Genomic DNA, 20,555 nt, shown 5'->3' on the forward strand with positions numbered 1-20,555 from the left:
TTTTCACAACAGTCACGTTACTCCACTGATCAATGAAGCCGCACGTTAATGATGACGTACTTGTAGGCCAGCTAGAAGGCTCTGGCATGTGAAAGAATACGGCCAACATGTCAAACTAAAAATGTGATTGGTTGAAGACTATGACGATAACAATATCGTCTCCATTTACTTGAACTGCAAAGAGATTCACTTGTAATTCTGAAGGCCTCTGGGCAGATTTTTTTTACTTAGAGACAACATAGAGGTGAAATCTGATTGGATAAAAGCTCTACTTAAAACAAGCTGTGCTCAAAGCAGCGCAACTGAGGAAGACAGCTACTGTATGCAATGAGATAATAAGCTAAAGGGAAAAATATGTAGAATACATGTAGTGTATTTATGAAAAATAATTCTGTCAGTGTCTAGGCCAGCAGAGAAGGCCTTGCTGGCTCTGATGGCCCACCATTGGTGTCATGAATTAAATAGCCAGTGAGGAGGAAACATCATGATGTGTTGAAGACAGCTACAGTTCACTGACTCTGTGTTTTTAAAGTAATTAAAAATACCAAACAATAACGTACGGCTTTAATAGGACGTCTATCGCTGCGGATGAATCATTTGAAAACTTAAAGCAGAGAGGAGGCTTCGGTCCACCGTCTAGAACTGAAGATGACTTCCATGTTTTCTGGTTCTGTCCACATTTTGAAAAACTTCTGGTTGATTTTCTCAAACAAACGATCTGAGATCCTCAACCTCTGCCTTCCTTAAAGCTTCATCACAGCTTTACTTGGTGAAATCTCCACATTACAAACACATAAACATGTCAAACCCACATTAATATTGATATCAGTCATCACTGTCCAAAAATATCATATTACCAAACTGGAAAGACGGAAACAAACTGTCCACAAGTCACTGGATCAGTTCACTACCAGACCATTCAATGTCCTCCACATGTAAATATGTAAATGCATAGATCAAAGATGTCATCAGTGAGGAGGAAACATGATGATGTGTTGAGGACAGCTACACTTCACTGACTCTGAGTGTTTGCATATGTGTCCTGCCTCTCTGCTCCCAGCCGTTAAGAGGCCAGTGTTGATCAGTGGCTGTCCAGGCCTTTCAGAGACACTGACACGCCGGCAGCACAATGATGATGTCACTGACTCTACTGCTGACCACCCTGGGGCTCCTTGTTCAGGGTGAGACTCTCTTCTGAAAACTTTGCTTCACCACAATGATGTTCTGCTGTGATGGAGAAACAGTGAAACAAGCAGCATTTACCTTCTTCCATCTGTTCTCCATGTTGAAGAAATGAGACTCTTCTGTTTGGATGTTGATCATCTTTCTCCAAACTGGATTTGTCTCAATAACCCTTCTGCTCTTTTTCATGTTTTCCAGATTCATCAGGAGAAATCATCCTGACTCAGTCTCCTGGATCTCAGTCTGTTGTTCCAGGACAGACTGTCTCCATCAGATGTAAAGCCAGTGCAAGTGTTAGTAGCTACCTTCACTGGTACCTTCAGAAATCAGGAGAATCACCCAAACTCCTGATTCATGATGCTACATACCGTCATACAGGAGTTTCAGGTCGTTTCAGTGGGGTTCAGTCTGGAACTGACTTCACTTTGACCATCAGTGGAGTTCAGACTGAAGATGCAGGAGATTATTATTGTCAGCAAGATTACAGCACCCCGTTCACACAGTGATACATCGTCGTACAAAAACCTCCTCAGCTGAAGAGGAACTGATCTGACTCAACAGCTGCACAGAAATAGAAACATTTTTAAGTTTGACTGACGATGAAGACAATACAACAGTAAAATGTCAGGAAATACTATTTATACTATAGTAACTAATTATGGTATGTTTAATACCATAGTAATGTTTACTTTGCAAAGCCAATACACACTTTAGCATTTTAATACTTTATTTCATTTATTTATAATTTTGTATCCTTCTCCATCATCATAACTAACAGTATAACTGCACGTATTTTTATGAACATGTGATTTTTGGTCATTGTACCTTTTAGTTAAATAAATTCAAGATTTTTTTCATCCTATTTTTTTTTTTTTTTTTTTTTTCAATCTTCCATGAAATCTACATGACACATATTTTAATTATTCCTGAGAAGGTTTATTATTATGTTATCTCTTATTATCAAAAATAAAGTTTTAACCTACCAGGCTGTGTTGGAAGAGTCGGTCCAGATGAAGGTGGAGAAAATGAAAAAGGGAACCGAAACAATCCTCTGATTCTCGTTACTGTAACAGAAACATTATGGTCTGTGGTAATTTCACTCTGTTGTACATATTAATCTCATATGGACCATGCTGTCGCTGGAGTTTCAAAGTTTAATATATTATTTAATGGTGACATCTTCTGGTGCAAAAGTGACATTGCTTCATGTTCAGTAGAAGCTTCGTTGAATGCAGAAGCAGGACAGCAGATTTAACATTGTTTTAAGACCAGACCTTGTTGAGGTATTTCAGCTATTCGGTGATATTTTTTTCAGTGACTCATCAAAGTCTCAGTTGCAGCTTCATCATAGTCGGATAGACCATCTTCACTCTACGTCTACTTTATATTTAATGGCCTTGTTTTCCAAATAACAGTGAAATAAGGACAGCAACTAAAAACTGTTATCTTCTTTGTCTTTCAATTTTTGATCACGTCATTATTGTTTTTTTTTTTAAATCACAGACTTTTTGGATTGGATTCTGTGATCATTTGTAATAACAATACAAACAATGTACAAAGCATCATAATTATAAACTCCACCCAGGAACAGGGAGGTACAACGACAAAAAAAAATAAAAGCTTTAAAGCTATAAAATATTTACCAGCATCTTACCACCAGACTGAAAAGCAGCATTTAATTGACCACAGTTCTTAAATCTCTGCAGCAAGGTCCAAATTTAAACAACTGGAACTCACTAAAAAGAAGCTCCTGTTAAGTCACTCTATATTCTGTATGAATCTGCTATTTTTTACACATACAGTATGTACAATAGTAAGAAATAACAGCTTTTCTGTGTCGTGTTCTATTAAATTATCTTAACGTTTAGGTCTATTGTTTATCATTATTATCTACAGGTGCAGTACTCACATATGGCCATGCGGTTGAAGGGGGGCGCTCTTCTGCACTTGCAGCTGGTTGGCAGCTGTGAAGTCGATGAGACCAACCAGGTCTTAACACCTAATACCTCTGACAGTCAGCAGAAAGGGCGTGGCCTCCCACAAGGAAAATGGTGGAAAATGAACAAAAAAAGACAAATCGATGTAGTGATTGAGAGCATTACAACATTAGATATAAATTAATGAAATACCGAAAATGATTCGATAAAAAGAGACATAAATGCTTCTTTGGTTCTGTCAAATCATTTTATTCAATGCAGTTCACTCAAAATTCAAATCAGATGCGATCAAAAAAAAAAAAAAATCTCATCTCATAAAATATAAAACTAACTAGCTGAAGCTAACATATTGCTAATTGGCACAAATTGCAACTTAGGCTGATGAGCAAATTGTCATCATCTTCACCATTGTGCATCCTGACCCTCGTCTCATTCCTCTGCTCCTTATCTCTCCCATTCAGGGCTCATATACTTTTTTTTTGTAGATTGTAGCACGTTAACATGTAAACATTTTCTAATTAGCACTAAATACAAGGTATAGTAGAGACTGGTGGGACTGACGTTTGTTTTCTAAATATCTACTAAACCAAAAAGTACAAATTGAACAAATACAAATTTTGACCTGATGCCAAATGAGAAGTCAGGTGATCATCAAAGTTATCACAGTTTATCCTCTGGGGAACATGAGTGTCAGTACAAAATGTCATGGAGATCAATCGTTGTTGAGAACAGGCAAACAGGCCCACAGACCCACCATGACATCCTTAATACAGCGGCTAGCTTTGTTAAAAAATAAAGTTAAGATACACGAGAAACCTTGACCACAGCAGCTGTAGTGATTTACAACAGTTTTACTGTTATTTTAGTCTGCAATCAAATTCATCTCATCTATTTTGTCCTTTTCCGTTTATTGAGAAGGAGCTGACAGATGGAGTGCCTAATCGTAAATTGATCCATCCAGAAGACACTGTGAAGACCTGACACACAGAAACACAACACATTACTGGAAACTGTTGCACATGTTCCTGTGAATCCCCCCAAAAATGTTGGAGAACAGCAGTGGTCAGTCATTTATGATTTTTACCGTAAATAACGTGACATAACAAACGTCAGAGAGCTATATCAAGTACACCACAACACGACTGGATAACACACAGCTTTGCCTTCAAAACAAAAGCCCAACATTGAGCATGTTGAAATAGAGACTTGTTGTTTTTATGCCTTTTGTTCTGAGACAATGACCACAATGGACACTAGTTTTCTCAGTATGTTGAATACATGCACTCTGTCAGTCATTTTTGTGAACACAATATGCAACTTTCCTAAATTATAATGATCTGTTTTTATTTATTTAGATGACTTTACTGACATAACGTTTCATTTTTTGAGAAGACATACGTTGGCATTGTTGTTTCTTGCAGTACTTTATTCCTGTCAGTGGTCCTTATTTGTAAAATATGTTGGTAGGCAGACGTTAATTCATTTGTAGGTATTCTGCAAGTTTCTTCTTCCTAAGAGAGATGCGTGAGAAATAAGTGCAGTGAAGCCTTCACAATAGATAAAGATATCTATTTTTTTTAATAGTGGAGTATAAAAAAGGATATTTACTTAAACTTAAGTACTGCATTACAACTTATGAAGCGCCAGTGCGTCGCTGGGGCTTTTATTTTGAAACAAATGACCTGAACACATCTGGGGCTGTTCTTCGGGGGGCTTGACTCCACATGCAGCAGCAGAGACGGTTTATAGGGAGTAGAAACAGGGAGAGGAGGGGCACTCGCAGCTCGACTGGGAGTTTTTGTTTTCCCTTTCACTCCACGTTGAAACTTGTTTTAAAACTTTTAATTTCAATACTTTTTTTTTTTTGTTCCTCCACCGCTGCAATGGCGACCACCGGGAGCTCCCTGGCCTGTGAGGGGATGTACTCCAAACTGATTGACGACGAGGGCGCATATGACGATCTGAACCGCAGGCCAGATGTGGGGCTGTGCGGTAAGTACTCAAAGTATTTCATGTAACTGCTGCGTCTTCATGGGATAATTCAAATCACTACTACTGCTTAATATTTGAGTTACTTTGATTTGAGTGTCTCTTGTTGACTTTTTTTTCACTTCACGCTCGCTGCTTTATTGAAGACAGAATGTGTAAAATACCGGATTCACTACACAAATCAAAACACTAAGTTAAGTTATTTCACCTTAATGTCAGTTTTGCACACCTTTGTTTGTGTCATCCAGCATTAGAATGCAGTACATATTTAGTTTGCAATAATATTTTTTTTAATTATGATTTATTATCAATGGTTAATTATACTTGCTAGGGCTGCCAGTAATGATTATTTATCATCAATTCATCTTATTTCCTCTGCTCATAGATTCATCGTTTGGTCTATTAAATGTCAGAAACGGTTTCTGCTTTAAACTTGACTCAATGTGCACTTTTCAAAACAAAAAAAGTGCAAAGTGCATAACAAAGAGCAAACATTACAAAGTGCATTACAACATAAAAACTCCATACAAAGTACCACAATAGTGTAAACAATAATTTGTCCTTGTGGTTATCTTAGATGTTAAATTAGTAATAACTAAAGCTAAAATAGAGTAAAAAAACATAAAGGATATGTAAGTAATGGGTGAAAGATCAAAGGGTTGAAGCCATGACTATTTTTCCACACAAACTCTCCTTGGGATTTGAAATCAGCTCTCCATCATTTCATTTATTGACTAAATGTAACAAGAAAACATGGATCATGATTCATGGGCAAAATTTAGTCAGGCTGCCTCTGGCAAACCGTATTCACTAAATATCATGGAAGTCAATTCATATATATCTGACTCTGACAGCCTAACAACAGCATTACTAATAAATCCTTAAATCTGTGTGGGAATAAATCTTCCTGGTGACGGTTGCACCATGTCCAAACAAATCAAACCCGTCACTGTAGTGCCAGAAACGTACCTAACAGCTTTGTCACAAGTCTGAACAGAGCAGAGGAGATTCCTCTGAGTTTTTCACCTGTAAATGAGTACATAGTAAAGAGCTGGAGGGGCCACGACGAGTAACATCCATACCATCATAGTGTAAAAAAAAAAAAGTTTCACTGCAGGTCGTTATCGTTATTCTACACGCTGATCCGTGAAAATGCTACTTTGTGAACAACAAATCTGTGTTTATATTGACAGGAGGAGAGCTACACCGCAGCACTGCTAACGGCTAACGTTAGTGGTACTAACTCGGTACTCGGTACTATTGACTGATACGCAAGTTCTGTTATCAAAATCAGTATCGGGAAAGAAAAATGGTACCAGAACATCCCTACTGAAAGAGTTTAATTGATTTCATGCACCACAACTGTTTCAGTTCCTTTAATGCAACAGTACAGCAGCACAGTCATGTTTAGTGAGGGCTTCATTTAGGGCACTTGTGTTCCTAAACTTACACTTAGAAGTGAAAACATACAAGCCAGCCTTACATCAGGCGTGAGAAAGCAGGAAACGTTACAGCAGTAAGTTGCTGCCACCAGGACAAGAAACACAAAAACAAACATAAACATTTCTCGTTTTTAATAAGAAACTTTTCTACTTTCTTTTTCTGACATTTCTTCATTGTTACTAGATACCAAATTATCTTTTTTTTTTACAAGAAACACTTCACTTTATCTTGTTATATCACAAAACGTTCTTGTTATTTCCCAAAGCCAACATATCTCCTAAAAACAAGTCATGTTGACAAGAAACAAACAGATGGTGTTGAAACGAGTCGATGGAGAGGCTTTATCTCACATCGGCTGCTACATGACTGTGTTAAATACATTGTATGTGATGTGAGGTGCTTTGGCAGCTTTAACACTGAAGTTGTATAGATTAATCTGATTATGGTTATTTGTTATTATTATTATTATTATTATGTTTGTGATGTTTTATGTAAAGCACTTTGAATTGCCTCGTTGCTGAAATGTGCTGTGTAAATAAACGTGCCTCGCCTTTAACATTCACATTAAACAGGCTTGATATTTAGCTCTATGTATATTAGTATACAATATCCAGAAAACTTGATTTATTAGATTGATAAACAATCTTTACCGTCTTCCCACTTCCAGCTCACCCAGTCTCCCCAATCAGACTGATCCCCGGGCCGAGCGGCCCCGGGCCCTACCGCCTCGCCACCATCTGCCTGGCTACGCTGTGTGCCGTCCTGCTGATCTCCGTCATAGCCGTCACCGCACACTGTGAGTATACAAACTGTCAGATATTTATTTTGTTTCATTTCGTTTATTGCTCTCGGTATTAAAGTTTTTAAAAAAAAATGATAAAAGGAACCCTGTGGAGTACCAACACTCCCATCACGTGTTCAAGCAGCACGAACATGTGGACGAGGGTGTCATCAGACGCCTTTTGCAGACTACCGATGCTGTATTTTTAAAATGAGTAAATTAAAAATGACTAGATTACAAATAAAAACACTCACCTGCACCCTTCAGGTCAACTTTTAGCTTAAATCACCAAATGTTGCACTTCGAGTCTTGTCGTGTGTGATCCGGAACTTAGATACTTTTGTTTTTTCCAAGATGTTCCTCTCAAGTTAATTGATAATGTTTACTCTATATGTTCCACAGATAAGAACAAACCTCAGAGAGATGAGAAAGAAGCGACTTCAGAGATGCAGCAGCAGACGCAGGACTTCGACACGTTGGCTTTGACCGCCTCCATCAGCAAACTGAAGGAGGAGAACAAACAGCTGCAGGAGGAGAAAAAACAGCTGCAGAAAGAGAAGGACGAGCTTCTGGCCAAACTGAACTCAATGATAGCCACGAAAGGTAGACGGCTCCATATTGGTAGATGGGTTTGTTTTGGTGACATACATATAAACTTCTAGACTGTTACTGAGGGTGAACTGTGCATTTTGAGCACCACACTGATCTGCTTCCCGGATGCTTAATCGCTCTCTTTCATCAGCTCCTGAGGTGATCAAACCCCCGACGAAGGCCCCGATCGTCTGCCCTGTGGACTGGCATCTCTTCAACAACAGCTGTTACTTCATCTCCAGAACCACGAGGGATTGGCCCGAGAGCAAGTCGTACTGCCAGAGCCAAGGAGCTTACCTGGCCATCATCCACACGGCGGAGGAGCAGGTACAGTGTGCGACACGAGCTGCTTGGTCGCAACATGGCGGCCACAATGCTGACGTGTGTCCAGAGGAACGCCTTTAGGTTTCGTGTTTCATCAAGCAGAGCAGCTTCATTTTCTACCGCTTCCAACTGTTTTTGGGAAAGTTACATGACTTCCTTTAGTGGAATTGGTCGGCAGATAGTTGATTTTTAAATACCGGTAGAATAACGATGCAGGAAAAAGCAGACTAATTGGCCGATTACCACGGTGCTTCTCTGTCTTGCATTGTGGACATAGACCTGATTAGTGTTGCGTTGTATATTCAAGATAAAGATTGAAAACGGGTCAGATATGACACGAATACCACTTGTCAGCTTGCTGTAAAATCAGCAGTTCTTGTGACAAGTGTAACCCACATGTTCTAACCCTATTGCCAGAATAATGTGTTGAAGGATATTTTATGGAGTTATGGAATTGCTTCTTTTAAGAAATATTTCAAAGGATGTAAATAATAAACAATGTGTTCTTGCTTGATTTAATGTTTTCTGACTTCTTGTCTGTGGCCTTCAGCTCCAAACCCATTGGTTCCTACTGAACACGTAAAAACAACTCAGGAATATTGAGTTAAATCAAAAAAATTAAAAATGCTCAGTTCAAACACTATCATTTAACACAATTTGGGCTTTTGCAGAGTCGTCCAATATCAACATCCTGTCTGGTGATAAGGGTTGTGATGTTAATCAAATCAGGAATTGAGCTGTCTGTCTGCTGTACAAAAAAAACCCAGTGATGAATGTGTTCCTTGGATGCACTTCAACATTTCCTTTGTCTGCGTGTTTCCTCTCAGACATTTCTGTGGGATCATCTTCCCAGAGGCCACTGGAACGCCTACTGGTTCGGGATCACTGACGGGCACACAGAGGATCAGTGGAAATGGGTGGATGACACCCCGCTGGTTGGAGGGTAGGTTCACTTCTTTCACAACTCATCTCGCCTCCTAACCAGGTGGAAATGTGTCTTAAACTTGCATTCTCTCTAATGTCCATCAGGGGGCGACTCCTCTGGTTGTATAGAAGTCTAGTCTAAAATGACTCTACTTCTCTCTTGATTTATTCCCTCAGTAAACATTGTAAACATGAGTTTATGGTCTCAATCTCTAGTTTCAAGTCTTCTTCAATACAGCATGATGTTCATTTAGTAAATTATGATCATTTAGAGTCAAACAGACCATAAAGCAGGTGACTTTTGGGTTTGTAGTATTTCTAATTATGTATTTTTAAAGTTTTTACAAAAACATGCAGATTTCTAGACATGCAAAATTATCTTTTAAATTGAGAAACATCATATGTGATATTCATGGCACAACTTGACTGATTGTCAAAAAAAAGAAAAAAGAAAAGATTTGTCTCTTGCCAATGACTAGTGTAGCTACTACTAAAGTCTGCAATAAAGACAAAAGTGTACAATAAACTAAAGTTTCTCACTCATTCTTATTATGATTCTTAATTATTTATTATTTATGAGGAACTTCACAAGGTATTAAAACAGGTACAGAAGATGAAAGTAGCCTTGAAAGACACGGAGGACCTAGTCTCTGTTGGTGGATAAGTGTTACGAACAGTTCATTTCTGCCCAAACTTTGAGTTCACTCCTGCTGCTGCAGACTGTCTGTGATTCACACATACCTGAACAAACACCCACACACACATTGACTGACTATTGGACCTCTATTGAACACTGACCTGCAGACTTTGGCACAGATTTGGGCCTGCAAGCCGCACTGTGGCGGTTGTTGGACTGGTTCACACTGAACGGAGGGAAAAGGGGGAAGCAGACAAGGCAAATAAACACTGTTAAGTGCAAACGCAATACTTCCTGTTTCACTGGAAAGTCATCCCTGAGGTGCAGAACATTTTTGAATGGAAAAAATCAAAAAAGGAAGTGAAGTTTCTGGACTCCAAAGACAGAATTGTCAGCGCCGATTCAAAGGTCTGGACCCAGGCAATGGAAAAGTATACTTCTTTAAAGCTATTAATGGTTTGAAACCAATATGATCCTTATTTTTAGCCGGCAGCATGGCTCGAGGGATGCAGAGCTCAAAGGTTTTAGTAAAGGAGAGAGACGATCTCTCTGGCTAACTTTTCGCGTGAACATGACTATCCTCCAGGAGAGGTGAAATGTGCATCGTATCACCACATTTAAACTACATTACATTTCCAACTCTCTTAATGAAGGCTGGCTTGCTTTTTCCTGTTATAGTCCTTATAAATTGAATATTTTGTGGTTTTGGACTGCTGATTTGGACATCACCTTGGGCCCTTTTTTTACAATTGTATTTACATTAATAGTGGGAATGTGAAGCATAGATGTTAAGTACATAAACAATGAGTTAAAGGTTCTAGATGTTACAGATGTGAGGTAACAGCTGGAGGGAGGCCCAGATCATGTCTGCCTGCTGAAACAGCAGCTCTGAGCAGCCTTATGTAACTGCTGCGTGGAGCTTCACGGCAGGTGACCCTGACCTCTGAGCTCTGATGAAAAACAAATGAGTCAGAGTCTGAAGGAGCTGTGGAAAAATACATTTTGCTTTAAAACGCAAAGTTATCTTCTAGTCTGGCTTCCGGCTTTTTTAAATATTTTGTTCTCAGTGAAGTTTTGTTCCCATCTTATGCCAACTCAACAGATTTTCTAACAACCATCTGATTTCTCTTCCTCATTTTGAAAATGTCTAACGTGTTGCCATTCCTCTTTTTCCCCATACATTCCTTTCCTTCCTCTTTTCCTGCTGAGATGTTAGTTTTTCCTCATGTTGTTTTGACTCAGCTCTGCTCAGATGTTGCTGGGTGATTTCATATGTATTGTAATATTTAACCTTTATTCTTGAACCTTTAACCACTTTTTATGCTGGCTGCAACTTTTATGTTTGTATCTTGTAAGATTTTCTGGAAATAAATTAGTAGGATTAATTGAGTCATGAGTGTATCCATAAAACAATGTATAGACTCACATAAAAGTAATTCTTGTAACCATCACTTATTTTAAATGTATTTAGCCTTTATTCACCCAGTATCATCGCATTGAGGTTTTATATCTCTTTAACAAGGTTGTCAAGATGACAGCGTGCATGAAAACACATAAAAACAAAGATAAAAGACAACCAAAGAGCAAAGAGTTAAAAACAACATAAAAACACAATTTACAATAAAATCACACTTAAAACAAACCATCAAATTGCATCAACCAAAGAATTTAGAATCACTACCAGTACATTCAGTTCTTAAATGATCATTAATCCTGTTTTTTTCCTCCTCTGGAGCTCACGCCAAGATAAGTGTCCAAAAACGTACCAAAATTGTTTTAATGATGTAAATATAATTTGTCCGCATGATCGGAGGTTGCAGCTACTGATAGTTTTTGACGTCAGTAAAGAACATAGATAAGGAGGTAGCTAATGTAACGTGGCCTTATAGAGAAAAGACTCCAATCTTCCATTCTACAGTAGTATAAGGAAGACGATCAAAATTTCATTAATTTCATTTCATTCATTCAACGTTCGAATGATGTGTGCAGAAACCCAAATCAGAGACAAATCATTAGGCAGTGTGATACACTGAATCTAAAAAAAAAAATCTGCATTTCCCTCTGCACCCCACCTGTAATACCACTGCGTCCCACTAGAGGGGCGCGCCCCACAGTTTGAGAAGTACTGTTTTAGGAGAACATCCAGATATTTAGACGTTGCGACTCATTCAAAGCTTATTATTAACTCATGACCCACTAGATGTGTGTGGCGGTGTCTGTATCTGCACAGACTCTACCCTCTTTTCTTATATGGCTATGTTCCAGACATTTCTGGGCCCCAATAAAAACGTTGCGACAAGGTGGCAGATTGTAAACGCGCATCACAAAACACAAATAAAATGAGGCAAAACGACAAGCGGGCAAAGTTAGTTCAAAATTAGACTGAATCTGGTGTTGCCTTTCACTGGCTGGGATTTTGAGTATTGTGTTTACAAAACCGCAACAGACAAATTCTCCTCATTCTGCCTTTGAATGTATTGTTGACGAAGGTGATTTTGATTTGATTCTGCAGTTTTTGGGAGGTCGGCGAGCCCAACAACCACATCAATGAGGACTGTGGCTACATTGTGAAAACACGCGTGTTGGAGCGAGTGGCGATCCGGAGCTGGTACGACGCCCCCTGCACCGCGTACTGGCCCTTCATCTGTGAGAAAGAGATGGACGCCGTCGCCAGCTCCGCCGTACCACACTGAGATATCCGCACCGCTCCGATCGTCTGTCGTTTGTCACCTGCATGCATGAAAGAAACTTTAAAACTGACACAATACTGTCAGATATTTCAGGTTTACGGGATGAATATAAGATGAATGAAATTAAATGAACTTCTCTCCTCTCATTGTTTTAAAAGCACGGGTTAAAAGTCTTATTAAAATGGGTTTATAGTAGTCTGAAGATATTTAAAGTTATCCATACTCTGCAGCAGTTACTGAACTTTTTATTTTGTCATGTTTTAGATATTCCATATGTTCTTGGTCACTGATTTTAGGATGAATATCAGCATTTAAAGATGCAAAGCATAAGATCTGTCCAGAAGTTTAGTTAAAAAACATTAAAAAATTTGCGTTGCAGAGATGTCTACTGGAATTAGCATGCTAACCAGCTAGCACCGGCCCGTCCTGTCTTGTAATACCACTTGAAACCTGGAGAGGCGATAGTGAGTCACTGTAGCGTCCAGTCTGTCCTCAGTCCAACATGAGAGGAAGTAGAGCTACAGTCATGTTGAGGTTACTAATATTCACGTGTGGCTTCTGCAGGGTTTTTTTTATAGCAGCAGTCTGGTTGAATTTTTGTGAATTCTTGCCCTGCTTTACGTTAGTAGTTGCCTTTTCTTTTTCTTTTTTTTGATGACTGTAAATCGAGATTTGTAATAACCCTGAGGTGAAATGCTGCTCCCTATTTGTTTTGAGCATGTGACCAAATCTTACTCATTGCATCTTTAAAGAAACTTACTATGAGATTATTATGGAACTGTTCCTTTTTAGGTCTTTAGAAATACAATAAATAAACACAAAGGTGGACATTTAGATTGTAGAACTTCACATCACATGAAGTCCAGTTAGACTGAAGAGTTTGGAGGCAACATAATCAGAAGGAAAAAATGTTTTTCATCACGTTTCCTTGTAAATTGAAGGTGGATGTTGCGGCCTGAGAGGAAGACTGAATGCAATTATCAAGGCTGAAAAATACCACTGCCAATATTCGTTTTGTTTAGTTTAATAGATCAGGGATTCAAGATAATTATCAATGTTCTCATTTATTTTGTTACATATTAAATGAACTTTTTAGCAATGACTAGTGTTTATAATAGATTTATGTTTACTGTACAAGTGTCATGATGGTAACTGTGCACAAGTATTAAGAATGATCAATTTGAAGATAATGCACTTTAAAATATCAAAGTTTCATACTTTTTTTGTTTTCGATTGGAATGTAACGTGAATCAAACATTTGAAATTATGCAGAAATAAGTCCTGTGGATCTTGTAAATAAATAATAATTATAATTATTTTGTATCTTAATGTCTCACATGACTTGTATTTTATTTATTGATATGAACAATGCGTCAGAGTACTATGTGTAATGGGAAAGATTTCTCTTTGGAGTTACAACATCTTTACTGTTTTGATTCAGTCTCGCTGCTCGTCATCCTCGTCATCCTTGTTGTTGTTGCCCAGCAGGTGGCACTACTAACACAAGCGGTCCATCTGTTGAATGTATATGGGAGTCTGCAGGCCACATTTAATGTTAAGATAGCAAAGGAAATAGAGTACAAAGCAACTTAACTAGATTGTTAAAGGTTTGGAAACAAAATGTAAAACGACTTTGACTGTCTGATTGATGGTTATGAAAATGAAGCAAAAACATTGAAAGAAAAAAAATGATGTTGTTATTTCTCTTAGAATAACATTTAAAGCAATGTAGTTCATTTAAGAATTAAAAAATATAGTTTCAGCCAAACCAAATCTAATATCACTTTCTTTCTGGTCTAATGCACTTCACATTTAATAGAAACAGGGGGCTGATGTTTTGTCTCTTCTTCTCCGGACTGAAAACCCTACATATTGTCTTCATCTCGTCCACTTCCTGTCTTGTCAAAGTGGGCTGAGAGTGTCCCCATGTGGGGTTTGTTGTGTGCACAGTTTTTATTGCTTCTTCCCTCCTGAGCTCGTTACCACAGCGAGTTATCAGGCAGTTAGCTAGCCCTCTTCTGTCACAGTCCATTATCCCAGATTACAGGCTGAGAGAGAGACAGGGGGGAGCAATAGTGTCCCTTCAACAAATCAAACAACGGACCAGTTGTTAGTTTCAGTTTCAGGAATCCGAAAAGAAAATGTCTATTTAAGAAGCATAAACAGAATATGCAGGGGGGAGAAAAAAGCATAAACAAAAACTTTGTGCTCAAATCATTTAGCTACAATCACCCATGCTGTCTCCAGTAACTATCATGTAAAAGGCAAAATATGTGCAAAAATATGTTTTAAAGGTTTGTACATGAACTATATACACAAACATATTTGCATTTATGGAAATAAATAACAAAATGTCTTCACATCTGTGAGGTGCCAATATGTACATTCAGACAAATTGCATGTTGCAATAAATCCTCCCATTCATACTAAGTGAAAGAAGATTGGGATGAACTACTAATACGAGAGTTTCCTGATTGAACTTTAATGTAAAAACTGGGCTTTGAGAGCTGCTAGAAATACAACGTGGGATTTGAAGTCACAACATCTGTGTGGTCAAATGTAAATATTTCTTAAACATCTGCGCTGTCAGGGTTTTTCAATATACAGAAGGCCTCACATAGGAAATACATATGTATGGTGTTGAGATGAGTCTGCACAACAAACTCTTTTTTTTTAATGATGAAAAATAATTGAATGAAATGAAGCTGATCAATTGAAAGTTAAAAATCCCCCCCAAAAAAAACTATCTTGGGAAGTAGAAAACACAGTTGGCCTTGACCAGAGAGTTGTGTGCGTTTTTTACACTGATTGTTTGGTTTTGTGCATTAAAAATACAAAATTGCACACAAATAAATATACAAGACAAACGGTGACTCATGCAGAACATTTTATTTGATGCACAAACTTTCTGGCTTTTGTCTAATGTATCTTATCATAGAAGAAGAAGAGAGTGGAGCACGTAGCTTTACATTCACACACACACACACACACACACACACACACACACACACACACACACACACACACACACACACAAATGTACTCAAAGAACAGACGCACAAATCTGATACCTAAAAAATAGTGTAACACAACTTTAGTGTGTAAATTCTGAAAACATTAATAAATACATTTTAAATACTATATTCTATGAAATGTTGGACTTAACCTCATGCAGTGCCTGAAAGTTAGATAAACTTGAGCAGCAGAAAGGACTTCAGGGCCTCGCTGTGGTTAGGACAATATGTCCCTGTATAATGTCAGCACTCTAAAAACCTGTTGCGTCACTTGCTAAAAAGAGACACGGCGCAAGGTGAGGCTTACTCTCAAAGTCCCCCTTAGAGGAGGCCGTCAAACACCACCGATGATGTCAGCATGAAGCACGAGGTCAAACGCTGGATTAGCAGGATCTTCAGCCAATGAGGACGAGGCTTGTGGCTTAGAGCTGCAGTGTAGTAACGAGGATACATTACCTGACAGAGCAGAGAGGTTGACATTGTGATTTCACGTCTTACGCATACAAACAGCCGATCATCTAAAAAGTTGTCTCTTGGAAAATCTTGATATCGGCTGATAACCACGTTGGAGGTTTTAGTGTCTCGACGAGCACAAACAGAAATAAGTTCTTTGGGTTGCAAAAACCTATTTTGTTAGTTTCCATCTCTTCTTCTACGAATGTCCCGCAACACAAACAGTTCTCCTGCAGCGTTTGGGCAGCAAAACTACATGGTTAGGTTTCGGAAAAGATGGCGGTTTGGGTTAAGTGTCAATACTTAAGTACAGAAGTTACGTGACAAATAAGTCAACATTGACTTCTGGTTTTAATGGGACACAAAACAACAGTCTTCTGGGTAAAAGTCTTCTGTTTTTGGACCCATCCATCCACCGTGACCTCCTCCCTGTATGGACTTTATCGCTCGTTATGCTACGACAGATGTTTCATAAAGGAGTTGGTAGAGACCGTACCAGAGCTAAAAGGAAAAGTGAATATTGGACAGAAGTCCATCTGGTGGACAAACACAACAACTCAAGATATTGGTAACTTCATAAGCTGATAGCATGTCAGGTGTCATGTCATGTCTCTCCAGGTATATACTGTATGCATAAACAGTGTTAAATACATTTCTAATTATACTCTGTGGTACAAGAGGACATGGTGGATATACTGGCCAACACAGGACTCTGAACTGGGAGACCACTGTCCATGTCTGGTGTGAAACCAAAAGACAATGTTGACTGACCGTAACTAAAGTACCGTAACAAAGGGACTTATTTTATTTGATTGATCTTTTACTAAACCCAGCAAAGTCATTTTGTTGCCTAAACATCAAGAAATTCTGCTTCATTTTTGTTTCGTTGTGCATCAATTCACAACGTTAACCATGTGTTAAAATCTGCGACCGTAATCTGGGAGGAAATACATTTCCCTCAAAACGTAATTGAAGATGCAGTTAAGGTCTATGGGAGCGTAGTTTTGTTGGATACAAATACATTTTCAATACATTGAGATTTTTGTACTGACAACAAATACTGCACCGTTTACTTTAGGGTAACTTTACGGTACAATCTCTTTCTGCTGCCTCAAGATAGCGATGCAGAAATATGGCATTTTGCCCCATCAATCCAGACGAGTTCGAAAGTTTAAACATTAAAACGGTTCCCAGCATCAAATATCTGGTTGTTGCATAATCTGTTGTCATAATCGATATTCCAGCAACAAACTCAAGTTCTACAGAATTCAGACAGCATCAGGACCATTTCAGAGCAATTGAAGGCCTCTGTAGGACACCTACATGTTCTGTTGGAGTTTTCAACAGCTGCTGACGCTAAGACCATCTTAGAGTCACTCGTTAAACCGGCTGCAAGCGATTAAAAGCACCACTGGACTGTTTGTAGCGCCCATTTTAAAAGTGAAAAAAGTCATTTGATCATGTAGTGACTTGAAGCTCGTAATGTCTCTCATGTTGGTATCTGGACACTAAATATGGGGCCTCTTGCTAATGTGCTCTACTCACTCACTAACATTACTCGGATCTGGAAAGTCAACTTGTTTAGGTTGCATTCGCCATCTTTGGTGGTTAATACCCTCACATAGTTTGACAAGCTATCGCACTCCGTCATTGTTCCGTTGCCATAAAGTGTGCACGCTAACGTATACGTCATCGTTGTGTACAAACTGTAACAGGGTCTATATGGATGGGGGAAATGAACTATTCGTTTAGGGATGTAATTAATATCACACACATTATGAGAAGTTCCCCCGACCAGCCACCTTTCCGAGAAGAAGAAGAAAAAAAAGAAAATCTCCCCTCAAGCCACAAGTCAGATTACAAGATGTTAAGGGGGGGGGGGGGGGGACCAAAGAGATCATCTGTCATTGGAGAGCAATACCTGCTCTACTTCCTGTCATGGATCGACTCAAAACCTCTCTCTTTTCCTGCCTCACTGTCGGCATCCAAATATATCTGACCTCCTCCGTTTGTTGAAACCCATTGTGGAGAAGAAATTGCTTTCAAAGTGCTGATGAATTGGCCTTATAAAATGAAGTATGGATGGTCCCACTATCTCTTTTGATTCTTAATTATAGTTTGAAAAAGCAGCTGGCATATTTCTGAGGCAAAACTCTGCGTTTGACTTTTGATCCACTTGTGTTCCCTGCCTTCGCTGTGTGTCAGGTGTGACGCACTTTCAGCCTGACCTGCTCTAATTCCCTAACGAGATTGCCCGTCCCCGGATATCCCATTAGTCCCTGATTAACCGGGCTCAGCTCATTAGCGTTGCGAAAACCAATTCACCCATGTCAACCTCCGCCCCAGACTATCCATCCCCGCTCCTGCATCCTGACAAAAAACATGCACTGCAATGCCAGGAATCAGAGTACAATGTCACCTCTCTGTTGTCATAGGACACAGGGGGACATATCCTGAAAACAAAGTGAACTGAAGAAATGAAAATAATGTCTCAAATTTATGAATAAGTGGTTGAACTGATTTTACGTGCTTCATTAGGATGACTTAAATTGTTGGAATTAGGCAGATTTTCGCATTTTTTTACTTTGTTCTGGCTTTTAGTTTGCAGTCATTACACCTACTGTACATAAAAACTGGTTGCTCGTATAGCATTAGCATTTTCTTTCATATTTAATTATGTGCATGGCTGATGTGTCAGTTTCCTTCCCTCAGTGCCTAATTTTCAAGTGCAACAGGTGAAGTTTCTCTGCAAACCTGCACAGTCTTTTGTCTCCTCTCTCATATTCTCAAATTTCACCTCCAGCTGTTCCCTTTCTCTTCTTGCCTTCTTTTATTTCTTCACCCGCTCTTGTCTTTTGACCTCATAACCTCATTTTCCTGCTCCAATCGGTTTACCTGCCTCCTCTCGCCATGCTCCCTCTCCCTGTCTTTCTCTCTCCCTCTACCTTCCCTCTCTATTTCCATCTTTGAGCTTTATCCCTTCATCCCTTATCTCCTTCATCCCCTCCAATCCTCATCTGTTCTTCACTGTGGAGGAAGGGAGAGAGAAAGAGAGAGTTTCTCACAAGTAAGCTGCTATCAGTCTGCCGGGGGAGAGTGTCGGAGGAGCCTGCGAGCACCCTGGGATTGTGGAATCTAAAAAACTTCAAAGGGGAACACAGAGCCGGAGGTGTCTGGGACCAGGATCTGCAATCGGTGCAGAAGGAGAGAATTGACCACGTTGTGAGTTTCTTCTTTTACGCTTCCTCTTTTCAGGTGCTTCCTCTGCTGTTGGAGAACGTTTGGAGCTGTGGCGAAACGCTGTGAAGCTGCGTCCTCTAACTTTGTGAGACTAGGAAGAAAGGAAGTGGATTTCCTTTGCTTTTGTGTGAATTGAAAAAACAGGAAGTGGACTATTGCTTCACAGTGCAACACAGGAGAGTTATGGTAAACTTTCATATTATTAGGGATTTTCTGCACATGGCCTCCTGCTAACCACGAAATGTAGCTGCAGCCGCACGTTGCAGTGATTTCGTAGAAGCATTAACTTTCCTCCAATGCTCACTTCTGAGTTGTTGTATATAAAATCCAGCTTCTCCACTCTGCAGGCTACTAATACTTTCTTTAGTATATAGAATTACATTCAAAGTAATGATTCCTTAAACCCTTTGAAGGTGATCTTTGGATTGTAGGGAAGCTGCCAAAGAGGATTGGTGCCTCAGGTGTGGCAGCAGTAAGCTGCAGCCTGATCTATCACACAGGGCCCGACGTCCTCCAGCTCACTCAGGCCGGCAGATTTCTATGCTGCAGGTTTGATGTTGCTTGGGTTGCTATTGCAAAACGGGGTTTTGTTTCTTACTGATACACTTTTTCAATTGTTTTTGGAATTCTTCGGGAAAACGGTTTTACTTGAGAGTCGAAACTTTTTATGTGCGAGCGCACAAATGCACCATCGTTTCTGTCAAGTAAGAGAACGGGACCGTAGAGGAGGAGCTGCTGATGTTTGACTGTAACATAGACTCACCATCTCCCTCCCTCCCCGTGTCTCTGATCCCGGAGTAAAGAGCAGTCAGTAATCGGATGACAGGAGATTTGACCGGTAAAGCTTCCTTTAAGATCTCCTGCCCGGGATTTAAAGCCCTGTAGCAACCCACCCAACCACCACTGCCCCTCCCATGTCCTCCACCCTGCATCCTGCCACAGGCTGCATGTAGGCCTCATCCTGACCCTTCACTTCTTCTGTTAAATTGATCCTTTGATTGTATTGTGCAAGACACGTGTAGGGCTGCAACTTTACGTTCTTAAATATTCTTTTGATCGGTTTTCCCATTAGTCTATTAAGTGTTCAGTCTATGAAAATGTCAGAAAACAGTGGAAAATGCACATCTCAATTTGACAAGCTGTAACCCTTTAATAATTTAAGTTTTTATTTTCCCCTGTCTGACTGTGTCCCCACAAACTGCCACGTTGCATCACCATATTATATATGTTATTATTTTTACCGTTGCAAATTAGTAATGTTTAAGCGTGATTATAAGAGGGTGGAAACCGTTGCAACAAGTGGTTGAAGATATTTTCTGTATCCAACAGAATTTGTTTTTGCATTTTGTC

The 20,555-nt window shown here is 39.3% G+C and overlaps 1 protein-coding gene across 1 annotated transcript; it reads left to right on the forward strand.

The window, feature by feature from the left end:
* Positions 1-4,860: 4,860 nt before the first annotated feature.
* On the forward strand, positions 4,861-13,821 carry LOC137872925 (CD209 antigen-like protein C). The gene is made up of 6 exons (XM_068711435.1): positions 4,861-5,111; positions 7,219-7,347; positions 7,735-7,935; positions 8,075-8,250; positions 9,075-9,190; positions 12,321-13,821. The coding sequence occupies exons 1-6, from the start codon at positions 5,003-5,005 to the stop codon at positions 12,499-12,501; spliced, it is 912 nt and encodes a 303-aa protein (XP_068567536.1). The 5' UTR covers positions 4,861-5,002; the 3' UTR covers positions 12,502-13,821.
* Positions 13,822-20,555: the final 6,734 nt, after the last annotated feature.

Source organism: Cebidichthys violaceus, unplaced genomic scaffold, assembly GCF_023349555.1.
Source record: "Cebidichthys violaceus isolate CVI_PGR_0920_01 unplaced genomic scaffold, fCebVio1.0.p SCAF_16, whole genome shotgun sequence".
Lineage (NCBI taxonomy): Eukaryota > Metazoa > Chordata > Actinopteri > Perciformes > Stichaeidae > Cebidichthys > Cebidichthys violaceus.